Source organism: Akebia trifoliata, chromosome 13, assembly GCF_017979445.1.
Source record: "Akebia trifoliata isolate Shusen 1 chromosome 13, ASM1797944v1, whole genome shotgun sequence".
In the NCBI taxonomy this organism is placed as follows: domain Eukaryota; kingdom Viridiplantae; phylum Streptophyta; class Magnoliopsida; order Ranunculales; family Lardizabalaceae; genus Akebia; species Akebia trifoliata.
Window position 1 is genome coordinate 30720570 of NC_141387.1, and position 21414 is coordinate 30741983.

General features: G+C 33.3%; 1 protein-coding gene across 1 annotated transcript; it reads right to left on the reverse strand.

Moving 5' to 3' along the window:
* Positions 1-5318: 5318 nt before the first annotated feature.
* LOC147388281 (zinc transporter 1-like) lies at positions 5319-7661 on the reverse strand. Its single transcript, XM_086421909.1, has 3 exons — positions 7023-7661; positions 6273-6422; positions 5319-5727 (listed from the first exon to the last, which is right to left on the reverse strand). The coding sequence occupies exons 1-3, from the start codon at positions 7611-7613 to the stop codon at positions 5422-5424; spliced, it is 1047 nt and encodes a 348-aa protein (XP_086278035.1). The 5' UTR covers positions 7614-7661; the 3' UTR covers positions 5319-5421.
* Positions 7662-21414: the final 13753 nt, after the last annotated feature.

Consider the following 21414-nt stretch of genomic DNA (forward strand, 5'->3'; position numbering starts at 1 on the left):
AAAGGACAGCCAATGGAAAATTCTCAGTTGCTTCTGCTATCCGATCGAACCGTTCTGATATTCCTAGACCAAGTTGGACCTCCTTGGTGTGGAACAAATCTCGAATCCCGAGGCATAGCTTCATAGCGTGGCTGGCTATGAGAGGTAGGCTTAAAACCTTGAGGAAGCTTAATGAGTGGGGGATAAGGGTGGATGCTACTTGCAGACTTTGTAGAGGACACGTGGAAGACAATGCTCATCTCTTTAGCGAGTGTTCTTTTGCGAGATGCATTTGGGCAGACATCCTCAAGAGGTGCCTTTTGAATAGAGCTCAGAGGACTTGGGAAGAGGAAGTGGTTTGGGCTGCGGACAACTTCAAAGGAAATTCCGTAATTCATAGGATTAAACAGGTTGCTTTTTGTGCCTTCATTTACCACATTTGGCGAGAGAGGTGCAATCGTATCTATCAAAACAAATTTAGGAGTCCATCCTTGGTACTCCATAACATCTTGGAGGATATTTGGATCAAATTCGAAGGTGAAATTGACAATGTTGAGGACACGGATCACAACAGGGCCTTCATGCATGCTTGGGACTTACAAGCATCCTTCACCCACAGACGAGGTACATATTGCTCTTGGAAAAAGTCTCAAATTGGCTGGTGGACCCTAAACACAGACGGTGCTCTCTCTCCCATGAGAGGTGGCTATGGAGCTATTATCAGGGACAATGAGGGCAGTATGATAGGTGCTCTTGCTGGAATGGACACTCCCAAATCAGTCCTACATCATGAATTGCAAGGAATCCTCGAAGGGATCCGTTTAGCTGCCGCCCATCAATGCACTCGTATTGAAGTTCAATCTGATTCCCTTGTTGCTGTTAATATCCTAAACAACATGTGGAAGCCCCCTTGGCATGTTCATCATCTTTACTTGGCTATCTCACGGTTAATTTCATCTTCCATGAAATTATTTTCTCTCACGTGTTCAGAGAAACTAACAGGGCTGCTGACTTCCTTGCGTCGCTTGCAACCCGTTATTGGCTGCCATGTGTTGGATTGTAACTCTTCTCCTATTGATCTTTTGTTGATCCTTGATAAGGATCGTAGTGGTTGGCGGTTCCTTAGGGTGTAGCTGGTTTGGGTCTGGCCTTAACCCACTTAATCTTCCAAAAAAAAAAAAAAAATCCCAATGATATGAAATTAGAGTAAGACCTCCCAAATCAAAACCCTTGGTTGTGGTTGTGCCCTATGTTACCCAATTCGTTTCTATTAGTCCGATCCACGAATCGGTATGAAGTGATTTAGTTTGCAGTACGGTTCGTATAATCAAACGAATCATGAATCCACCGAATTTTGGTCTGGTCGATGAACCAAAACATTTGGTTCAACAAATCAAGACATGAAATTCGACGAATCAACCAATTTAGTTCGACAAACCAAATATTTTTTAAATTGATTTTTATTTATTTTTATATTTAAAATTTAAATTATTTTATTAAATTATTTTTATTTAATTTAAAATGTTTTAATATTATAATTGTAATTATAACTTGTATACTTGAATTATATATGTATGCACAAGCTAGCAAACTTTTCTTGGAAACCAAAGTGAACTAAAAAACAAATTTTCTCTACCTACCGTTACAAACCGGGTTCATTTTAGATTGGTGAACCACGAACTCTGAACCTGAATTCAAACCGACGAACCAGGTTGTATAGGTTGTGCCAATAATAGTTTTGAACTCATCGAGTTGATTCAAGTTTTTTTCATGTCAACCTAACTCGATTTGACTTCTAGGTGACTCAGCCCCGAGTTTCAACAGAACCAACTCATCGATCAACTTGTCAAATTATTGAGTCAACTCATCAACTCGGCCAAGTCAACTAGAAAATACACCTAATTGACTTAGAAACTCTACGAGTAATGCAACTATATTTAATGTTTTCTTGGAGAATAAAAAATAAATATCATTATTTATTGAATATTCATAAGTTCAATTCCTTTTTATTCAATTGTTTGTCTCACCTCATGCATCATCAACTTGACTCAACTCACCAGACATGCAAGTCGAGCCAAGTTTTCAAGTTTTAATACTATGTGTCAACAATATATACCCATTAAAAAAAGACCAATTGAAGTGGAGGGTTTCTTCAAACAAAAGGAGCTGAATCAACTATTCAATAAAATGATATTGGGCATATTTTTTATCTCTTCGCGAGAAACATGTGCAGTATTTCTTTACAAAATTATGCTCAATTTCATATGTGACAATTCCTTCAAGATCTCTTCATTAGTTGGAGGAAGAATCCGTACGAATCGAATTTTCTTAGAAACGTATCGAGAGAGAATTGGATTTGATTAGACAATGTGTGATTGGTGGGTCTTTTATACATATGTATACATATATATTAGAAGCATGTATATATCTTTAAAAAACAAGAGGAGGTCCCACTCAATACTGAAAGTGGGCGTCATGTATGGGATAGCCGACAAGGTAGCGGTGCTTTTGGAAATATTTATGTAATTAGCATCCAAAGCATTTATAATGCCTACATTTTCTTTTTAAAGATCTAATTAGTAAATTTAAAATTTAAAAATATATGATTTGAAATATTGTTCAATCTTATCTGTGGATTCCCCCACCATTAACAATCACATATTTTATGCAATTACATCCCTGAGATCAAACATTTTAAACTAAGATGTCTTTTAGTTTCTTTATTACCAAATTTCAAATAATTAATATAATGTAACCAAGTTCAACCTAAAAAATTTCAACCCAAAGCATTCCTTCAATGGGGGATTTGCATTAATATGATGGGGAACCTTTGAAATGGAAATATTGTAATATAAATCTTTAGTAAAGTCTTTGGGTGATGATCCCATAATTGAGTACTAAACTCATTAAAAATAGGATTATCAATAGATAAATTAAAAAAATTAGGGTGATTCGGACCAACCCATCAATATTTTCTGAAATATTTGAGATACCCATATTTTCAAACTGATGACATATATATATACACCTTGATCTTGGCCGGCACTAGAAAACTAAAAAAAATGTACTATGTCCTCTACTTCAACCTTTAATAAAAATCCTTGATTTTTCTTTCAAAAATCTGTTATCTTTAAGCACTTAATTGTTAGGATAAATTATTTTTAACTTATTCAACGTCAACGTCTTGTAGAAAGGGGAATCAAGGATTTTTGGCTAGAATATGCCATTTGAAACAATTGGAACCTTTTAGAAAATTGGATATTGTTACTAAGGGTGTCAATGGGTACCCAATTACCCGAAACTGATTACTCGATTTTGGATCTACCAATATGGACTTGATCATTTTTGGGCCTGATTCTAAATAGCTACGCCAAGGACCTGATAAGAACCCAATATCTAAATAGTAAATTTATAATATTATAATAAAATTAGTAGTCTAATTCATTACATATAAAGAGATGTCTTAAAGTAAATATTGTTGAAGTAAAATTAAAATATAAAGAAAATGTGAAGCCTTTAAATTTTTACTTTTTCCTTACATATACTCCCACTCATTTTTTTCATACTATATTTTTTATGATTTTATTTTCAAAAATTCAATTTGCTTGAAAAACTTATTGTGATCTTAACTTTCAATTGAGGAATTACAAGATAAATTGCCTACTTACAAATTATTGTCTATTCTATTGGATATTAGTAATTTTTTTTTCTCATTTAAAAAGGTATAATCCATCTTAGTGGAAACTCGACTGATATCCAAAGGGTATTGGGTGTTTGTCAGGTCGATTCTGATTCTAAGGATCTTATACCAAGAATCGAAATCAATAGGAATCGAAACCAAGATTTTATTTAGGGTCTGATTCTAGGTATTCGTGGAACCAACCCATTCACACAAGTAACTGTCACTAAAGCAGTCAAACTCCCTTCTACCTTTTCATTAGAGGCCTACTTCAGGGGCCGATTTACATTGGCCCCACAATTTGTTTTGAAAATTACATTTGTCCCCTTGATTATTTGATATATTGACTTAGCTAGACCTCATGAAACTTTTGAAAGTTGCTCTCACCCCCCTCAAATTTTTGGATTTGTTAGAAACTCTTATTTGATTAACATTTGGCAGTTGCCCCTCCTCCACTGATGACATTACTCTTAACTTAAGTCTTCTCTCATAGATTAATGAGAAATAACTTAAATGCCCTTTTCTTCAATTTTTAACAAAAATGACTCTTATTCATGTTCTTCAACCTTATCGGGCAATTATAGATTGTCTTCTCTATAAGAAAATCCTGGCTCCACCCCTGCCTGAGACTGTATGTACTTTGGTTTTAAACCAGCAAGATAGGAGTAAAAGAACATTTTGATTATACATTGAAGAATCTAATTAAATTCTATGAAAGTAAATTTCCTACTTATAAAAAAAAGGAATTGATTAGACTGAAAGGAAGAATCACCCCTTATTAAAAAGCAAATTAATTTTTTACTTATTATTATCTTATTAAAAGGGGTAAGGGTAACTTTTGTTTTGTCTCTAATTGTGGGCACATAATCTATCAAAAATAGGGATGCTTAGTCACTTAGAAAGAGAAAAGGAAAAAAAAAAAAAAACTGTTATTTATTTTTAAGGATAGTGGGAGAGGAGCTCAAGGTAGCTTGATCCATTAGGAGTGTTAGAGACACAATTAATCAACAATATGAAAAACTAAGGAAGATGGAGGTGCCCATAATGACAAAGATGCTCTTGTAAACAATCTATATATATGAACTTTAACTTTCTAATGTGATGGAAGATTTCTTAGGTTCACTTTCTCATCCTGCACCTATCTCTTATAATATTACTGTGGTGTCATGGTAAGTATAACATAATAATTTACTGCAACCATTATCCATGTATTGTATATGTTCATCAATCCAGACCATCCAATCAACCAAGTCATCATGATAAGATAATCTGAATATCGAATGAATTGGATCATCTGATATCGGGGCGAGGTATACACAAGATGCCTTTGGGCTGAGGTAAAAGCACATAACAGACGACAAGCACCTGACATATGCATGGATATGAATCATAAAACTATTTTTTTCTTTTTTTCTTCTGTAAGTCCATAACAATAGACAATACCACGAACAATACTCCAAGCAAGTAAAGATATGAACGAGACTTTATCCTTATCATACATATAGACATTTCAATTTCCGAGATAGTCTATCTCATCCCTCATCTCCTTCTATTTCTTGTTCAAACATTGTAGTAATTTTTATTTTTTTTGGCTTTTGCAATTATAATTAAATCCAACAACTTACATAAAAACATTATCACATGCAAAAAACATATAAATCAAGCCCAACATAACAAAATATCATATGCAAAGAAAAACTTATAAATCAAGCCCAACAGCTTACATAAAAACAATGTAACATACAAAAAAAAACACTTATAAATCAAGCCCATTTGGCTAAAAGAGACATACAACCGGCTCCTAGAAGAAGCGAAACATATGCAAAAAATTGAAGACTTCCATTACTAAGAATCCTTGAACTCATGAAATCAGCTGCAAGTAGATCGACAAGTGCCATGTAGATAAGGATCCCTGCCGAAGCAGAATTAAAACTCCCTTCAACAATAAGAGCAGTTGGGCTGTTCTCGTTGTAAATATTTGTTATCCCTATACCGATTCCTATCCCAACTGGGGTTGTAAGGGCGAAGAAAAGTGCCATAACAGTGATGGCACGACACTTGAACTTTGCCTGTAATATCCATTAATAAGATGGATAAGTCTTTAAGATGATAGTTAAAAAGTTATTAGCAAATCTATTTACACTAGGAGAAACAAAACTAACAGTTTTTCTTTATGATGTAATTTACGAAATGTGTATGTGGCAACTTCATCATCCACTTTGAACAAAGTGGGACATGATTAAGCATTTAGATAAGACAACAAAATCTTATACCAAATGTTTGGGGTCCAGTAAACGAATTTTGTTCCTTCATTCCACAATGTTCAAAGCTAAGTATTTTGTCGTTTAATTCATATTTACTTTCAATGTCTCCATCCCTTAATCTCACTATTTTATGACCTTCAAGTTGATTTTTCTTCTAACTAGGGTTGTAATCAGCCTTCCTTGAGCAAATGCCCAATATAGTTCATCACTTCATGTATGATGACCTAAGTGGGTCTATCGAACCATTTGATTCAAATTAAATGGTCCTCATATTTCTTGAGCACACTAACATCAACACCAAAAATACAACCAAACTAAGAAAGACACATTAAATTGTACAAAATTGATACCTGAGAGATGCAACTACCAAGTCCCATGCCTTCAAAGAATTGATGGAAGGTTAAGGCTGCTATAAGAGGTTTTATTGTGGAAGGACTTTCCGAAGCACCCAAAGCAATCCCAATAATTACCGAATGAACCACAATCCCCAACTCTAAGACCTACATTAAATCCATAAAAAACAAACTTTCAATCTCAAAAACAATAATAAAATGAAAATTACATTTAATTTTTGGTATTGATATGAGAAATAAAAAATAATCTACTATAGTTTGGTTATTATAAATTAATGTTTGCGAAATCATTTTCTGATGCCCTTAGAAAATATCTGACAGAATAAAAAGATAAATTCATTTAACCCATTTCTAAAAAGTTGGAAATATAGCTGAAAATTTATTTAGAAGCTTCAAGAACAAATATTTTTTTATCCCATTCCAGAAAACTAGGAAATATAAAAGAAAATTTGAATTTAAAGTTTCCAAAAAAAGAAAAGAAAAAAAGAAAAAAGAAACAGGGAAAAATAGAATTTTTTTTCAAAGAAAATTTACAACACTTTAATTATAATTGTTCAAAAAAGCCAAAATATCATTTTATTTGAAATGAAAACAAATAAATTCACAGAAAAACACAAGATGTAAATAATATTTAATATACATAAATTCCATGAAAATCAGATGAATGGTTTGAATTAAAAAAAAAAAAAACAGAACAAACATGAATCAAAGTTTATGTTATATATAGACAAAACAATTTGATCTTACTTGCGATATAATTCGATGTCTGATAAGATCAGTTGACCCTGAACCCGAATCATCCGATACAAAAGTAGAGCCATGTGTATGAACATGTACATGGTCTCCATGCTCTTCATTTTTTTCTTCATCTCCATCCACCGGTTGAGCCTTATTGAAATGTGATCTCTTATAATAACCAGTTGCCATAGTTTCAATCATCAAAGTTCCGATAGCAGACATCATCGCAACAAAACCTGTAAATGGAAAATTCCCCCATGGATTTTGATTTAAACATGGTGAAGTTAGATCATCGAATGCATCTGGAAGAACATGTATGAACCCAGTAGCTAAGATGACACCAGCAGCAAACGCCTTAATCACAAAGAAAATTTTCTTCTCAGGTTGTAAAGCTGGAATAGTTTTTCCTAATAAAGGGATACAAACTCCAATTGCACTTGCAACCAAGATTGAAGAAAGAGCAATTAACTTGTATCGAAGTGCCTTAGTTTTATTATGATCTTGGTTTTCTCCAACATCACATGTGCACTCCCCATTTATCAATATAGGGAGGATTACTACACAGAAGAATAGTGTTAAGAACTTGGATGAACCATTCATGGTGGAGAAGAAGATGTGAAAGACTACTGAGGGAAGTTATGAAGGAGAACGTGGATGGTTTGTTATGTATAGGGAGAGGAGTGGGGTAAGAATGAGTCACATAAATTTTACAAATAAAGAAAGAAAGTATAGAATTACTAAAAGGGTATTTTTAACATTTTGTGAAAATCTTATTAAAAGAGAGTTAATGGCTCTAATTGGAAAGTTTGTTAAAGGATATATTAGTCATTATGTAAGGGAAGATTACACATTTGAGTCATTATGAGCACATGATTGAGATATTATGGTTAGAGATAAAAACTAGGTTTAAATACTAAATAAATCCATTACAGAAGTAATGTTGACATAATGTTGTCATTGCAAATGACTAAACGGGTTTAGGGTTTGTTTGTGCTGGATTGTTTAATACTAAGTAGCTTTCTTGTGAAGACTAATTCATCGAGTCAACTCAGAGAATTATCCAATCAATTTATCAACTCAGTAGAGTCAACTGCATTTAAAATTATATTATTATCTATTTTAAAATTATGAAACCTATTTAAACACTTTATAAGTTTATTATGTTTTTATTTGGTCTCATTCAAGAAAATTCATGAGGCAACAACTTCAGTCGGCTCAATGGACATTCGAGTCAAGGCAACCATTGTATAGTTTTTATTATTAACCAAGAGTATAGCTTAGCAAATTCTTAAATGACCAAAAAATGAAGGCAACCATTGTACTTGTCATAGTTTTAAAACTTGCCAAGTCAACTCAAAACTTAATTGGATTTCTGGAATAACTCGATCCGGAATATTGATGAAAACTACTCAACAAGTCAATTCGGCAAATTGTCAAGTCAGTTCAACAAAATCTTTGAATCAATTAAGCAACTCAATTGAGTCAGCTAAAAAATGAATTGATTCAGACTAGAAACTCGACTAAGTTATTTTAGGACTGCAACTTGGGCAGACTAACCCAAACTCAATTCAATCTATGGGCAAGCATGGGCTGAGTTATGTAGAAGATGAGTTGAGCATGGGCTAGGATATCTAAACCCCAACTCAATTCGGGTTGAGGGTTCAAATAACACAACTCAACAGAAATCGATGCTTTATATTAACATATAAATATTTGCATTTATTTTTAACCTTTTTTTTTAGTTCTCTTTCCTTAAATATTTTGTAAAACTAAGGAAAAAAATCTTTTTTATTTATTTTTCTTTCTATTTAAGTCTATTGCTATATATGTTTATGTATAATAATACAGATTTTTTAAGATGAGGAGCCCAACCCGTCGAAAGTTAGGTAAATAGGGCTAATCCGAGCTAAGCCCGATTTTAAAAGTTCAATCACGGGTTGAGCTCGGGTTAATGAGCTCAAGCTGGATGGTCAGTTGAGGGTTTTATAATTTGGGTTGAGCCTAGGTTTACCCTCCAACCCGTCTAGGTTGCAGCCCTAATTAATTCAACTATATAACTTTTGCCAAGAGCAAAATAATATAATTCAGTTTTAAAATTATTAAATATTATATTTATATATTTATAAATATAATATATTTTTATTTGACTCATTTGAATCGACTTGTGAGTTGTCAACTTGATTTGTTTGACATTTAGGTTTAGTCCTTTTTAAAACTATGGTATTAATTAACCAAACTTAGCAAAGAGAGTAAAAAATAAAATATAATTGCACCCCTGTAGCTTTTAATCTTTAGCAATGATTTTTGGGGCATCATGTCTCCTGAGTCCTGCCATTTCTTAAATAAAATTGTGAGATCACAATGTTTTACAATAATTTACAAACAACACAACACAGGGAAACTTAGCACATGTAGCAAAGCATGCTATCACAACGTGAAAAAGCCCATATTCAATGGACCAAGACGTCAAAATTTTCATTGTTGAATTTTATTTTTTTTCAACATGGCGAAACCATCAAATTAATGGAGGATGGAAGAAATTCAATGGCTCAAAGCTGTCAAATTTAGGGAACATCAAAGATTTTTGTTGAATTTTCCACTTTTCATGTAGTGTATGAAGTTAAAGATCACCTCAATTGAAAGAATTAGTCTACTGAACAAAAAAAAATTATGTTTGAAGCTTCATTTTGGTGGACCTATAAGATAAAAAAATCATATAGGTTAGTGATTTCAAGTTGTTGAGGTATCAATCTGGTTGAAGTTAGGTGTTAAAACGCCCCCTAACTGTGTTAAAATAAATGGAAATAATAAAGGGAGGAAAAGAAGAATAAAATGATTACTTTGAGGCACAAAGTAATATACATTGTCTTATAGACAACAAATGCCCCCATTCCGATTGAAATCGAAGATGTAAATGTGTTGCTAGCGACTTTGTCTTCAGGATACAATAGAGTTCAGTTGTGTCAAAACTGTATATTTCGCAAAGTTTGCACTAATCTTAAGAAAATCTGTGACACAGAATTTCGAATACATGGATGTCTCATTTTGTAGAAAAACATGAAAAAAACTTAATTAAGAAGAGAGAGAGAGAGAGAGGGAGAGAGAGAGAGAGATTAATTTTTTTTTAATTCAAAGCTACTCATATTTATAGATATTGAAGATGTTCCCACATTTTCCAAGAGGTATAAACCTGGGGTTGCCAATAGAATTTACAAAGAGGTATAAACATTGGGGTGCAAAAAGCATTAATGGGTTCACACAATGAACCAAACCATTGCAACTTTAGAGTCTCGAAACCGAAGGGGCATCTAAAAAAAAATCACATCTTTGAAAAGAAAAATTTGTTGGAAAGTAAATTATAACTATTTGATAATTATCCCACAAGAATGGAGTAAAATAAGTTACTCCGAGCCAATGATATTAACTATATCATTTAAAACCACACCAAATTAAAAAATAATTTAAAAAATTATCAAATAATAAAATAAAATAATAATAATTTTATTTGAATCAACACTAAAAAAATAAAAAATAAATTATTTATTTATTTTTTAACAATCCCCTACTTGATTAAAAAAGTTAATTAATTAATAAAGATAAGCTTTATGTGTATCAGAAAGATCATAATAAGTATCACCCACTATATGAAAACTGAAAATTTTGACAAGAAAATTCGACAGGCCAAAGCCTACAAATTTTAGAAAGTGAATTTTGATGCCCTATGGTCGTTGAAAAATTTTATAATCCCCAATTCGATGGCTTAGAGCCATCAAATTTCTCCCATCTTTCATTAATTTAAAGGTTTTGATCCGTCGAAAAAAAAATTTGATAACAAAAAATTTGACACTTTGGTCCGTCAAATTTTATGAAATTCAACGACCTTGGGCCGTCAAATATAGAAATATCATATGAAAGATGATCTCTTATGGTATCATCACATTTTACATGGGTTGAAATGTTGGTTTAGAATTTTAGAGAAATTTCATGGAAGGAATTCCTTTAGATACATAACCTTAATGCATGCATGTTTGGCTAAAAAGTTAGAGTTTCAACCCTATCGAGAGACTTTCATGTTTCTTCATCATGATCAAACATGTGTGGTGTGTGTGCGTAGTGTACATATGATGCATGAGAGGAAATAGGTAATAAGGACTTCAATCTCCATCATTTCGACTAAATCGCCTTAAGCATTCCATACCCAAGGTTGATGTTCAATTTACTCGGGATGAAGAAAGGTTCTCCATTACATCTAAAGGCTTTTAAAAAATAAATAAAAATGAGGGATAGGAGAAGAAAATGCAAACTTAAAAGTAAACTATATCCTAACCCAGCTTGTCCCTTGATAGTTTTGAATAAACTTGAACCTTGAGAGATGAACTTGAAAGTTGGATGATTTAGTTAAGGGTAGGAGATGCGAGAATGAGTAGGGATTTTGATAGAGTTTTAGGTTGAGAGATGGGGACTTGAGAGCATGGATTGTTCATAGAAAATGAGGATATTTATAGAGTTTTTATAGGACTTTTGGGGATAAAGTGGTTCAGTCATAAAAATAACAAAAATGGACATGAGGTTTAAGTTCTTTCTTTTTGGATTTTTCATTTGTATGAGAGTAAATGTGACATTTGTGAAGAAATCTTAAAAGCATTATTTGATCTTTAGTTTTTTGGTAAATAGAGGTGAAAGAATAAAAATGTGGCGTCTCGCCAAACGCTAACACAAATCCCCATATCAGATCTTGAGGTACTAAATGGCACCTCAAAATTTTGACATGATCACCTCTATTTATGTTAACATTCCAAGGCATTCAACCTACACCTGATAAACGACATACAAGCCTGCATATATACATATAAAATAGAATGCTAGCGGAAGCCTATATACATCTAATAACATACGATAGATCAAAGTGCGAAAAAAGAAATTTATACACGGGATTATACAAAAATTTCTCACTCTAACAAAAGTCCTAACGCTCAGAACAACATATATAATACTCCTGGACAAATCGACACCACTAAAGGGTGTAGCCCCAATACTCACCAGGTGACGAACTCTGATTGTCTATCTGACCCACCAGATGATCCTCACTCGTGCTATATACCTGCCTTATCAAGCTTTGAATCTGAAACTGAAAAAATGGATAAGGAAAAAATGAGTAACAATGGTTATCCAGTAGGAAAGCAAACAATTTCTACTAATAACTTCTCCTAACATTAACGAATAAATATACTAAATCATTTTAAAATATGCAAAGTTATACAGAAGAAACTACGATTAATTGGTACATATAGCCAGGGATGAACAATTAAACATTTTAAAACTCACATTACATCGATCATCGTTACTCACTATAATTGTGGTGCCCCGCCAAACACTAACACAAATCCCCATGTCAAAACTCGAGGAACTAGGTGGCACCTCGAAATTTTGGCATGGTCTTCTCTGTTTATGTTAGCATTCCAAGGTGTTCAACCTACACCTGATAAACGACATACATTCCTATATATATACATTCAAAATATAATACTAGCGGAAGCCTATATACATCTAATAACATACAAAAATCAGAGTGCGGAAGAAGAAATTTATATACACAATTATACATGAATTCCTCACTCTAACAAAATTCCTAACGCTCAAAAACTAAAATCTATATTACTCTTAGACAAATCGACACCACTAGGGGTAATAACCCCAGTACTCACCAGGTAATGGACTCTAGTCGTCCCACCAGATGGTCCCCACTCGCTGGTTCCATTCCCGTCTCGCCAACTGCAGGCTCTGAAACTAAAAAAAAAATAGGAAAGAACAGGTGAGTAACAATGGTTATCCAGTAAGGAAGAAAACAATTTCTACCAATAATCTCTTCTAGCATGAACGAATAAGCATACTAAATCATTTTAAAATATACAAAATTTTACAGAAGAAACTACAATTAACTAGTACATATAGCTAGGGATGAGCAACTAAACATTTTAAAATTGACATTACATCAATCAACAATACACGCTATAGAATTTTCTTTATATACAAATCTAATTGACCAAATAAAAACATTAAACATGCATTTCATTTTATATATCAAAGTAAGGCAATAGATACATAATACACTATGGTGGAGTATTGGAATTAGAGAGTTGGGATTCACGACTAGATCTCTCCCAGTCGGGACATGATTTTACAATTTTTCTCTGGCTTTAAGTTCCTGATTTATTGGTCAGTTGCTGCCCTTACCACGCTTGGTTGACCATTTATCTGGCTCAGGCTGGCGGTTTGACGTGACCGTAAACAATGGGTCTCTTTTCGATGTGTCAGAACGTTTGACTAGTATAGATTGTTAATGATCACTGACTAATCATCTTCGTTTATGCCTATCAGGCGTGCATGTGATTCCCAAATATACAAACCATTCGTATACGACCACCTTTACAATACAAGTTCACTGGTAAAGATAGAAATGAATAAACCCGGATTCCAATTGTGACTCCACTCTCATATGCGTCCCATACCACGTATGAGCTTGATGGTCCCTATCGTACATCCCAGGATAGTACACCACTCCGGATGATATGACGCACTATCCCTTCAAACATTTACAGAATCTTTAACAGCTCACAAAATAACTACATATATATTATTTTCATTTGAAAACAAAAGAGAAATTAACAATACAAGGTTGAGAATGGATATCCAGTTTCCTACCATGCAAGTGTGGCTACACGGCCTAAAATAAATAACAGAACGGAAAAGTAAACAGCGCCTCGCGTTAACAGAAAGTAAATAAACATACAACCAGTAACATTATCCCTAGATATCTGTTCACCAACCTACACACAACACAACAATGTAAAATGCAGACATCACCCCTCGGGTGTGGTTCTGACATTTTACCGTTTCATACCCTTTTTTCAATTTTTACCGCTTTCAATCTTTCAAACAAAATATCCACTTTCTGATATTCATCAACTCAAATTGAGTTCATTGAAAATTAAATTTTTTTTTCAATTATGAAATTCATTTTCATCAATAATATTGAAAAAGTACAACCCTTAGATCAAAACGGGGGTTTGAGCGGTGCACAGGACCCAACTGACAGAAATAGCCCGTTGAAATATCCTACCCACGTATAATTTGTTAAAAAAATACAATTAAACATATCAAATATGCAAGTTCTAGCGTGAATTTGAAATAACCGATTGAATTCTATATTTTTGGAAAATCACCACAAATTTTTAATAAAATCCTAAATGCAATTTTCACGATCTACGATTACTAATAGAAATTGAGAATTCCTTACTATCTCTAGGCGATGGAATTGAAGCACGTGCACAGAAATCGAGGTGATAGGTACGAAAATCGAGATGACTGTACTTCTAGGCATCTGATTTTTGAAATCATCCCAGTGGTTTCGAAGATCTCGATGTCGTCGTCCTTTCTCCCTTTTACGGCGGAAGACGGTTTGACCCCGAAATAGACGAAATCCGAGGTCGAAGTTTTGAAACTTTCGTATATATATACAGCTAATTTTTGACAATATAGGATGAAAGAGAAGATGAAACGAAGGAATCTTGAGTGGATTTTGTAGATGTCGAGGCTTTGGACCTTTTTCCTTTCTACGACAGAAGTCAACGGCGAGCGGTTTGCGACGAATCCGAAGTTGAAAATCGAAGAAAAAAAATAAATTAAAAAAAAATGGGTTGGCTGGTTTGGACGGGTTGGAGAAGACGAATAATATAAAAAAATAAAAATTTTATTTATATAAAATTTTGGACGAAATCGATATTTTATCTATTGTTTTGATCAGTGATAACTTGATCATCCGGACTCCAAAACTGACAAATGAATACTCTATTTCATCTAATTTTTCGTTTCGGATTTAATGGTATGGTTAATTTTTATAAATTTTGTCTCTAACAAAAATTTATATTTTTGGCCTGAGGTGACCCCTAAAATTGACGTCATTTTCGTTTTTGACGATAATTCGACTTTCTATACTCCAAAATGACAAATAAATAGTTCATGTTCAATAATTTTTTGTTACAAACCCAATGGTATAATCAAATCTTAAAATTTTTTATTCTAGTAAAAAGTTATTATTTTAACCTAGTCCGACTGAGTAATTGAGGATTTTGTAACTTTTATTTTTAAACTCACAATTGAGCGTGCTTACAGGCTAAAATATATTTTTCAATCATTTTGAATCCAATGGTGAGGTCAGATTTCATTAAAAATGATCAGAACTAAATCCTACAATTTTACCCTAAGTCCCACTTTTAAGATTTTCTCAAAATTTTAACTATTTATTTCCTCGAGATACGAATCAAAAATTTGGGATTTTACAATAGCATTCTATTTTTATACAAATCTAATTGATCAAATGGAAACATTAAACATACACTTTATTTTATATATCAAAATAAGACAACAGATACATAATACACAATGGTGTAGTACTGGAATTAGAGTGTTGAGATTCACGACTGGATCGCTCCCAGTCGGGACATGATGTTTTATATTAAAGTAGTAGTTCCTGATTTTGTGACTGGTCGCTGTTTACCATACTTGTGGGACCATTTATCCGACTTAAGTTAGTCGTTTGACGTGACCGTAAGCAATGAGTCTCTTTTTGATGTGTCAGAACGTTCGACTACTATAGCTTGTTAGTGATCAGTAACTAATCATCTTCGTCTATGTCTATCAGGCGTGCATGTGATTCCCAAATATACGAACCATTCGTATACGATCACCTTTACATAACAAGTTCACGGGTAAAGATAGAGAGGAATAATCACGGATTCCAATTGTGACTCCACTCTCATACGTGTCTCATACCACGTATGAGCTTGGTGGTCCCTACCGTACATCCCAAGATAGTACACCACTCCGGATGATATGACGTACTATCCCTTTAGGCATTGACAGACTCTTTAACAACTCACAAAATAGCTACATATATATATATATATATATTATATCATTTTAATTTGAAAACAAAAGAGAAATTAACAATACAAAATTGAGAATGGATATCCAGTTTCCCTACCATGCAAGTGTGGCCACCCGACCTAAAATAAATAACAGAACGGAAAAGTAAACAGCGCCTCGCGCTAACAGAAAGTAAATAAACATGCAACCAGTAACATTATCCCTGGATATCTGTTCACCAACCTACACACAACACAACAATATAAAATGCAGATATCACCCCTCGGGTGTGGCTCTTACATTTTACCGTTTCATACCATTTTTTCCTTTTTTTGATTTAACAGTTTTCAATCTCTCAAATAAAATATCCATTTTCTAATATTCATCAACTTAATATGAGTTCATTGAATATTAAATCATTTTTCCAATTATGAAATTCATTTTTTTATCAATAATATTGAAAAAATACAAAACTTATATCAAAACGGGGTTTGCGTAGTGCACATGACCTAACTGACAGAAATAACCCATTGAAATATCCTACCCAAGTATAATTTGTTATAAAACACAATTAAACATATCAAATATGCAAGTTCAGGCATGAATTTGAAATAACTAATTGAATTCTATATTTTTGGAAACTCACCACAAATTTTTAATAAAATCTTAAATGAAATTTTCACAATCTACGATTATTAATAGAAATTGAGAGTTCCTTACATTTTTTGTGCGAAATGATCGAAGCTCGTACGCTGAAATCGAGATGATTTACAAGAAAATTGAGACGGACCGAACTTTGAGGCTACTGATTTTTGAATTTTACTCGGTGATTTCGAATATCTCGACGTTGGCGTCCTTTCTCCCTTCTGCTACGGAAGACGATTTGATCCTGAAACGGATGAAATCTGAGGTCGAAGTTTCAAAACTCTCGTATATATATACGACTAATTTTTGATGATATGGGGTAAAAGAGAAAGTGAAATAAAAAAAGGTTGAGTGGGTTTTGTAGAGAACGAGACTGCAGACGTTTTTCCCTTCTACATCGGGCGTCGACAACGAACCATTTGTCGTGAATCTGAGGTGGAAGATCGATAAAAAATCAAATTTTCACGGCTGTTTGGATGAGTTGGGGAAGATGATGAGAGAAAAAAAATTTATTTATATAAATTTTGGGACGAAATCAGTATTTTGCCTATTGTTTCAATCGACGATAACTTGACCATCTAGACTCCAAAACTAACAAATGAATTCTCTATTTCACTTAATTTTTTATTCCGGATCTAATGGTGTGGTCAATTTCTACAAATTCTATCTTTAACAAAAATTTACATTTTTAGCCTGAGGTGACCCCTAAAATTGACGTCATTTTCGTTTTTGACGATAATTTGACTTTATGTGCTCCAAAAATGGTAAATAAATAGTTTATTTTCAATAATTTTTTGTTACAAATCTAATGGTGTAATCGAATCTTAATAATTCTTCCTCTAGCAAAAAATCATTATTTTAACCTAGTCCGACTTGATAATCGAAGATTTTACAATTTTTATGTTCGAACTCGTATTTAAGCATGCTTACAGGCTAAAGTATGTTTTTCGATCAGTTTGAATCCAATGGTGAGGTCAGATTCTATTAAAAATGATCAAAAACATCCTAAAATTTTACTCCTAAATCCCACTTTTAAGATTTTCTAAAAATTCTAATATTTATTTTCTCGAGATACGAATCAAGAACTCGGGGTTTTACAAAAAAATACTTTTGAAAGGGTAAATAGGAAAGTGATATGTGTAAAGGTAAAGTGATAGGTAAATAATAAACTTTAGACTATTTGTAAATAACTTCTAAAGCAATGATGGAAGTATATTTTTGAAATGGACTAATGGGAGAACAAAAAATACTTATAAAATGGTGAGTAGGGGAGTGAAATGTGTAAAGGTGAAATGGTAGGTAAAAAGTAGACCTTAATTCATTTGTAAATAACTCATAAAGTAAGGGGTGGATATATATTTTTGAAATGGGCTAATGAGAGAGCTCTATGTATATACTTGAAGATGATTACCTTTTGAGGGTATGATTGGAAGTTCTCTCAACTTTATGGATTATTACCAAATACCAAAATACCTTTTTGGTTTAACCACACTTTTTGGGAAGGGTTTTCTTGAATTTTCATAAGGAAAAGTTGACTTTCCATTTAGATTGAAGAATTGGGTATTGGGGGCTTATAATAGATTAACATGTGTCATCCTTTAAGGGGGTATGAGAAAATGGGTTTGGTATTGGGCTTAGGAAATGAATTTGGGCTATGGACTTTGGGTTAGGAGATGAACTTGGTTTATGGATAATGGTATAATGGAGATAGGTTAAGGTCTTAGGGTGCCTTGGCTTGATTAGGATATGGGTTTTGTTTATGGACTTGGATTAGGGTATGGGTGATGGATATGGATTTAAAGTGGACTAGGGACAAGGTTGAGCATGCAAAATTATATGACATGATGCATGTATGCTTAAAAAATGATGTTAAATGGCAATGCAGGCCCGTTGAAAGCCTTGAGTTCCAAATTGGGGTAAACTCGAGCAAGTTTTGGATTTTTCTAATTGGTTTGTGCAAATTGGGGTGTCAACACAACCAATCAAAATTCAAATTAAAATTAAATAAATCAATCAGATTAAAATTAAAATTCAATCAACCAATTAGATTAAAATTAATATTCGATCAACCAATCAAAATTCAAATTAAAATTCAATCGACTAATCTAATTAAATTAAAATTAAAATTTGATCAACCAATCAAATTAAAATTCCAATCGACTGACCAAATTAAAACTAAGATTCAATTAATAAAAGATTACCAAATTGTGAATAATGTGGGATCATTACCCATTTAATTTTATAAGAAACCCTGAAAGTATTAAAAAAAATGTGGAAAGTAGAAAAAAAAAAAAGGAAGAATAAAAATGTGAAAAAAAAAGAAATAAATAAAATATAAACAAAAAATTTAGAAACAATTTCTTTTATAAAAAAAGCTCTACATATTCTCTCTAACACACCTCTTCTCTCCCAGACTTTCCCTCTCTCCCCTCGTCTCTAACCCTTCTCTTATCTTAGATTCTCTCTTATGACATAACAGGAACAAGAAATAAAGAACAAAAAAAGGGGGTCCACTCACCTTCTCCACAACCACATAATTAGCCTTATTGTCATCTTCTTCATTCTCAAGCCATTAAATTGACCCTTTCACCATCCTCTTCATCTTATTCCCATAATAACGCCTTCTTTTTCATCATTTTTTACCATCGTAGCCCCTATTCTTTCTTCTTCTTCATCCACCAAAAAAATTGACCTCTACTTTCTCTTTATTTTATAATACAAGTAACCTCCTTCACCTCTATTAGGAGCCCCATTCATGACCTCCTTCACCTTCTATTAGTAGCTCCATTCACAACCTCCCTCATTCTACATCATACATCATACATCATTGACAGCCCCACTATCATCATCACTTTTCATCCCTCACCCGGACATCCATCAATCATTTTTCTTTTTTTCTTCTTGTACTCCACAATGCCTCAATAGCACAATCATTATATTTTTTTTTGTTTTACTTCACAATGCCTCAACAACAATATCCATCGTCTATGTAATACCTCAAATTTTTAACTCGTATCTTGAAGAAATCAAATGGTGATATTTTGAGAAAATTTCTGAAATAGGGTCTTAGAGTAAAATACTCAGATATTATTCTGTTCATTTTTAAATAAAATCGACTTCGCCATTAGATTCATAAAGAATGGAATATATACTTTAGCTTGAAACAAGTTTGAATTCGAGTTCGAATGAAAAAATTATAAAATCCTCGAATTTCGTATTAAGTGGGATCCAAAATAGTGAAATTTTTTTAGAACGAGAATCAAGAAAATTTGTTGACACCATTAGGTCCACAATGAAAAATTAGTCGAAATGGAATACTCATTTTTCATTTTTCGAGTCCGAATGGTCAAGTTATCGTCAAAAATAGAAACTAAAAAAAATACCCAAAATATCCTTCAACTCTTTATAAAAGAACTAAACCCTTCTTTTCTTTCATTTCCTTTTCTCTAACTCACAAAGAACCATCCCATCCTTCACTAAGGGTTTCAACCCATTCTCACCGAGATCCTTTGCAATTAAGTCTGTGTTGATCACCAACGAAGAATATAAAGTCGTCTGAATTATCGAGCTCCACGTCTTCACCCCATTCAACCTTCGTTTTCTTTAATTTTTCTTGGTCCCTCATCAAAAACAGCAAGTGGGTTCGATTCTACTCACTTGGAATCTCATCCAACTAGGGGAAGAGTTATTCCTCGTTGTGATAGAAGGACAAAGGACACCTCTATCGAGGGTTTTGCAACCACCCCGATCCATATGGAACCCAAGTTCAATCAATTTCAAAGCTCCGAACCACCAATCCTTGATTTCCAAGGGGGCGATTGATTGCGCTTCTAAACGCATATTTACCTGCGTTTGCGTCAAAAAACGGCGGTTTGCAATTTTTTGTGTGTTTGATAGAGCTTTTAAAATCTGCGTTTCGTGCGTTTTAACGCAATTTATCAATTTTTACTGCTGTTTTGAAAAGCAGATGAAAGACACTTCGCGCAACAGCGTTTAAACGTAGTTAAGTGAAATGACTATTATACCCTTCGACATTATTAAAAATTCCATCGTCTGTTCGTGAGGATAACTTCATTCATCGAATGGGTTTTCCTCAACCATCGATTTCGACAGCAACAGTCGATTGAACACATCGACGACGACGACCACCACCACAGCACCGATCTAACCTATCGACGACGACGACGTTAACTTCGTTCAAGCAAAAATCATCGACGACGACGCGCGGTAAACCCATTTGAAATGCAAAAACCCATATCAATCAATACCCTTCATCGTTGAACTCAACCCCGATCAAGACATCGACGAAGATCGATGCCATTGACGACCTTGTTTGCGATCGACGGCATTGAAGACGACGATTCGAAGTCCAATCGAAATTAGAAACTTCGTTTGACCCCTTTTTCGATCGACGCATTTTTCCAATCTCTGTGAGCTCTCTCTTTTTCTCTCTCCCATCGATTTCAATTTTTGTGCATTATTCTTGACGAAATTGCTGGGAATTTGTTGGATTAACAGAAATTGTATATTTCTGTTGGATTAACAGAAATTTTATTCTATTAGGGTTGATTGTATTTTCTTGGTATATTTTTATTTAAATAAAATAATAGTAGAAATTTCTATAGAACTTGAACAATTGTGAATGATTCTTGATGAAATTGTTGGGAATCTGTTGGATTAACAGAATTTTTTTTCTGTTAGGGTCGATAAGTGTTCTTCGCTAAGTACGCTATAATTCGAACCTACCCATCTCTTAATTTCCTATTTTTTAAAAACTCATTCATTAATTCATTCAGTTCATTTCAATCTATTTAATCTTTCTTTCTTTTTT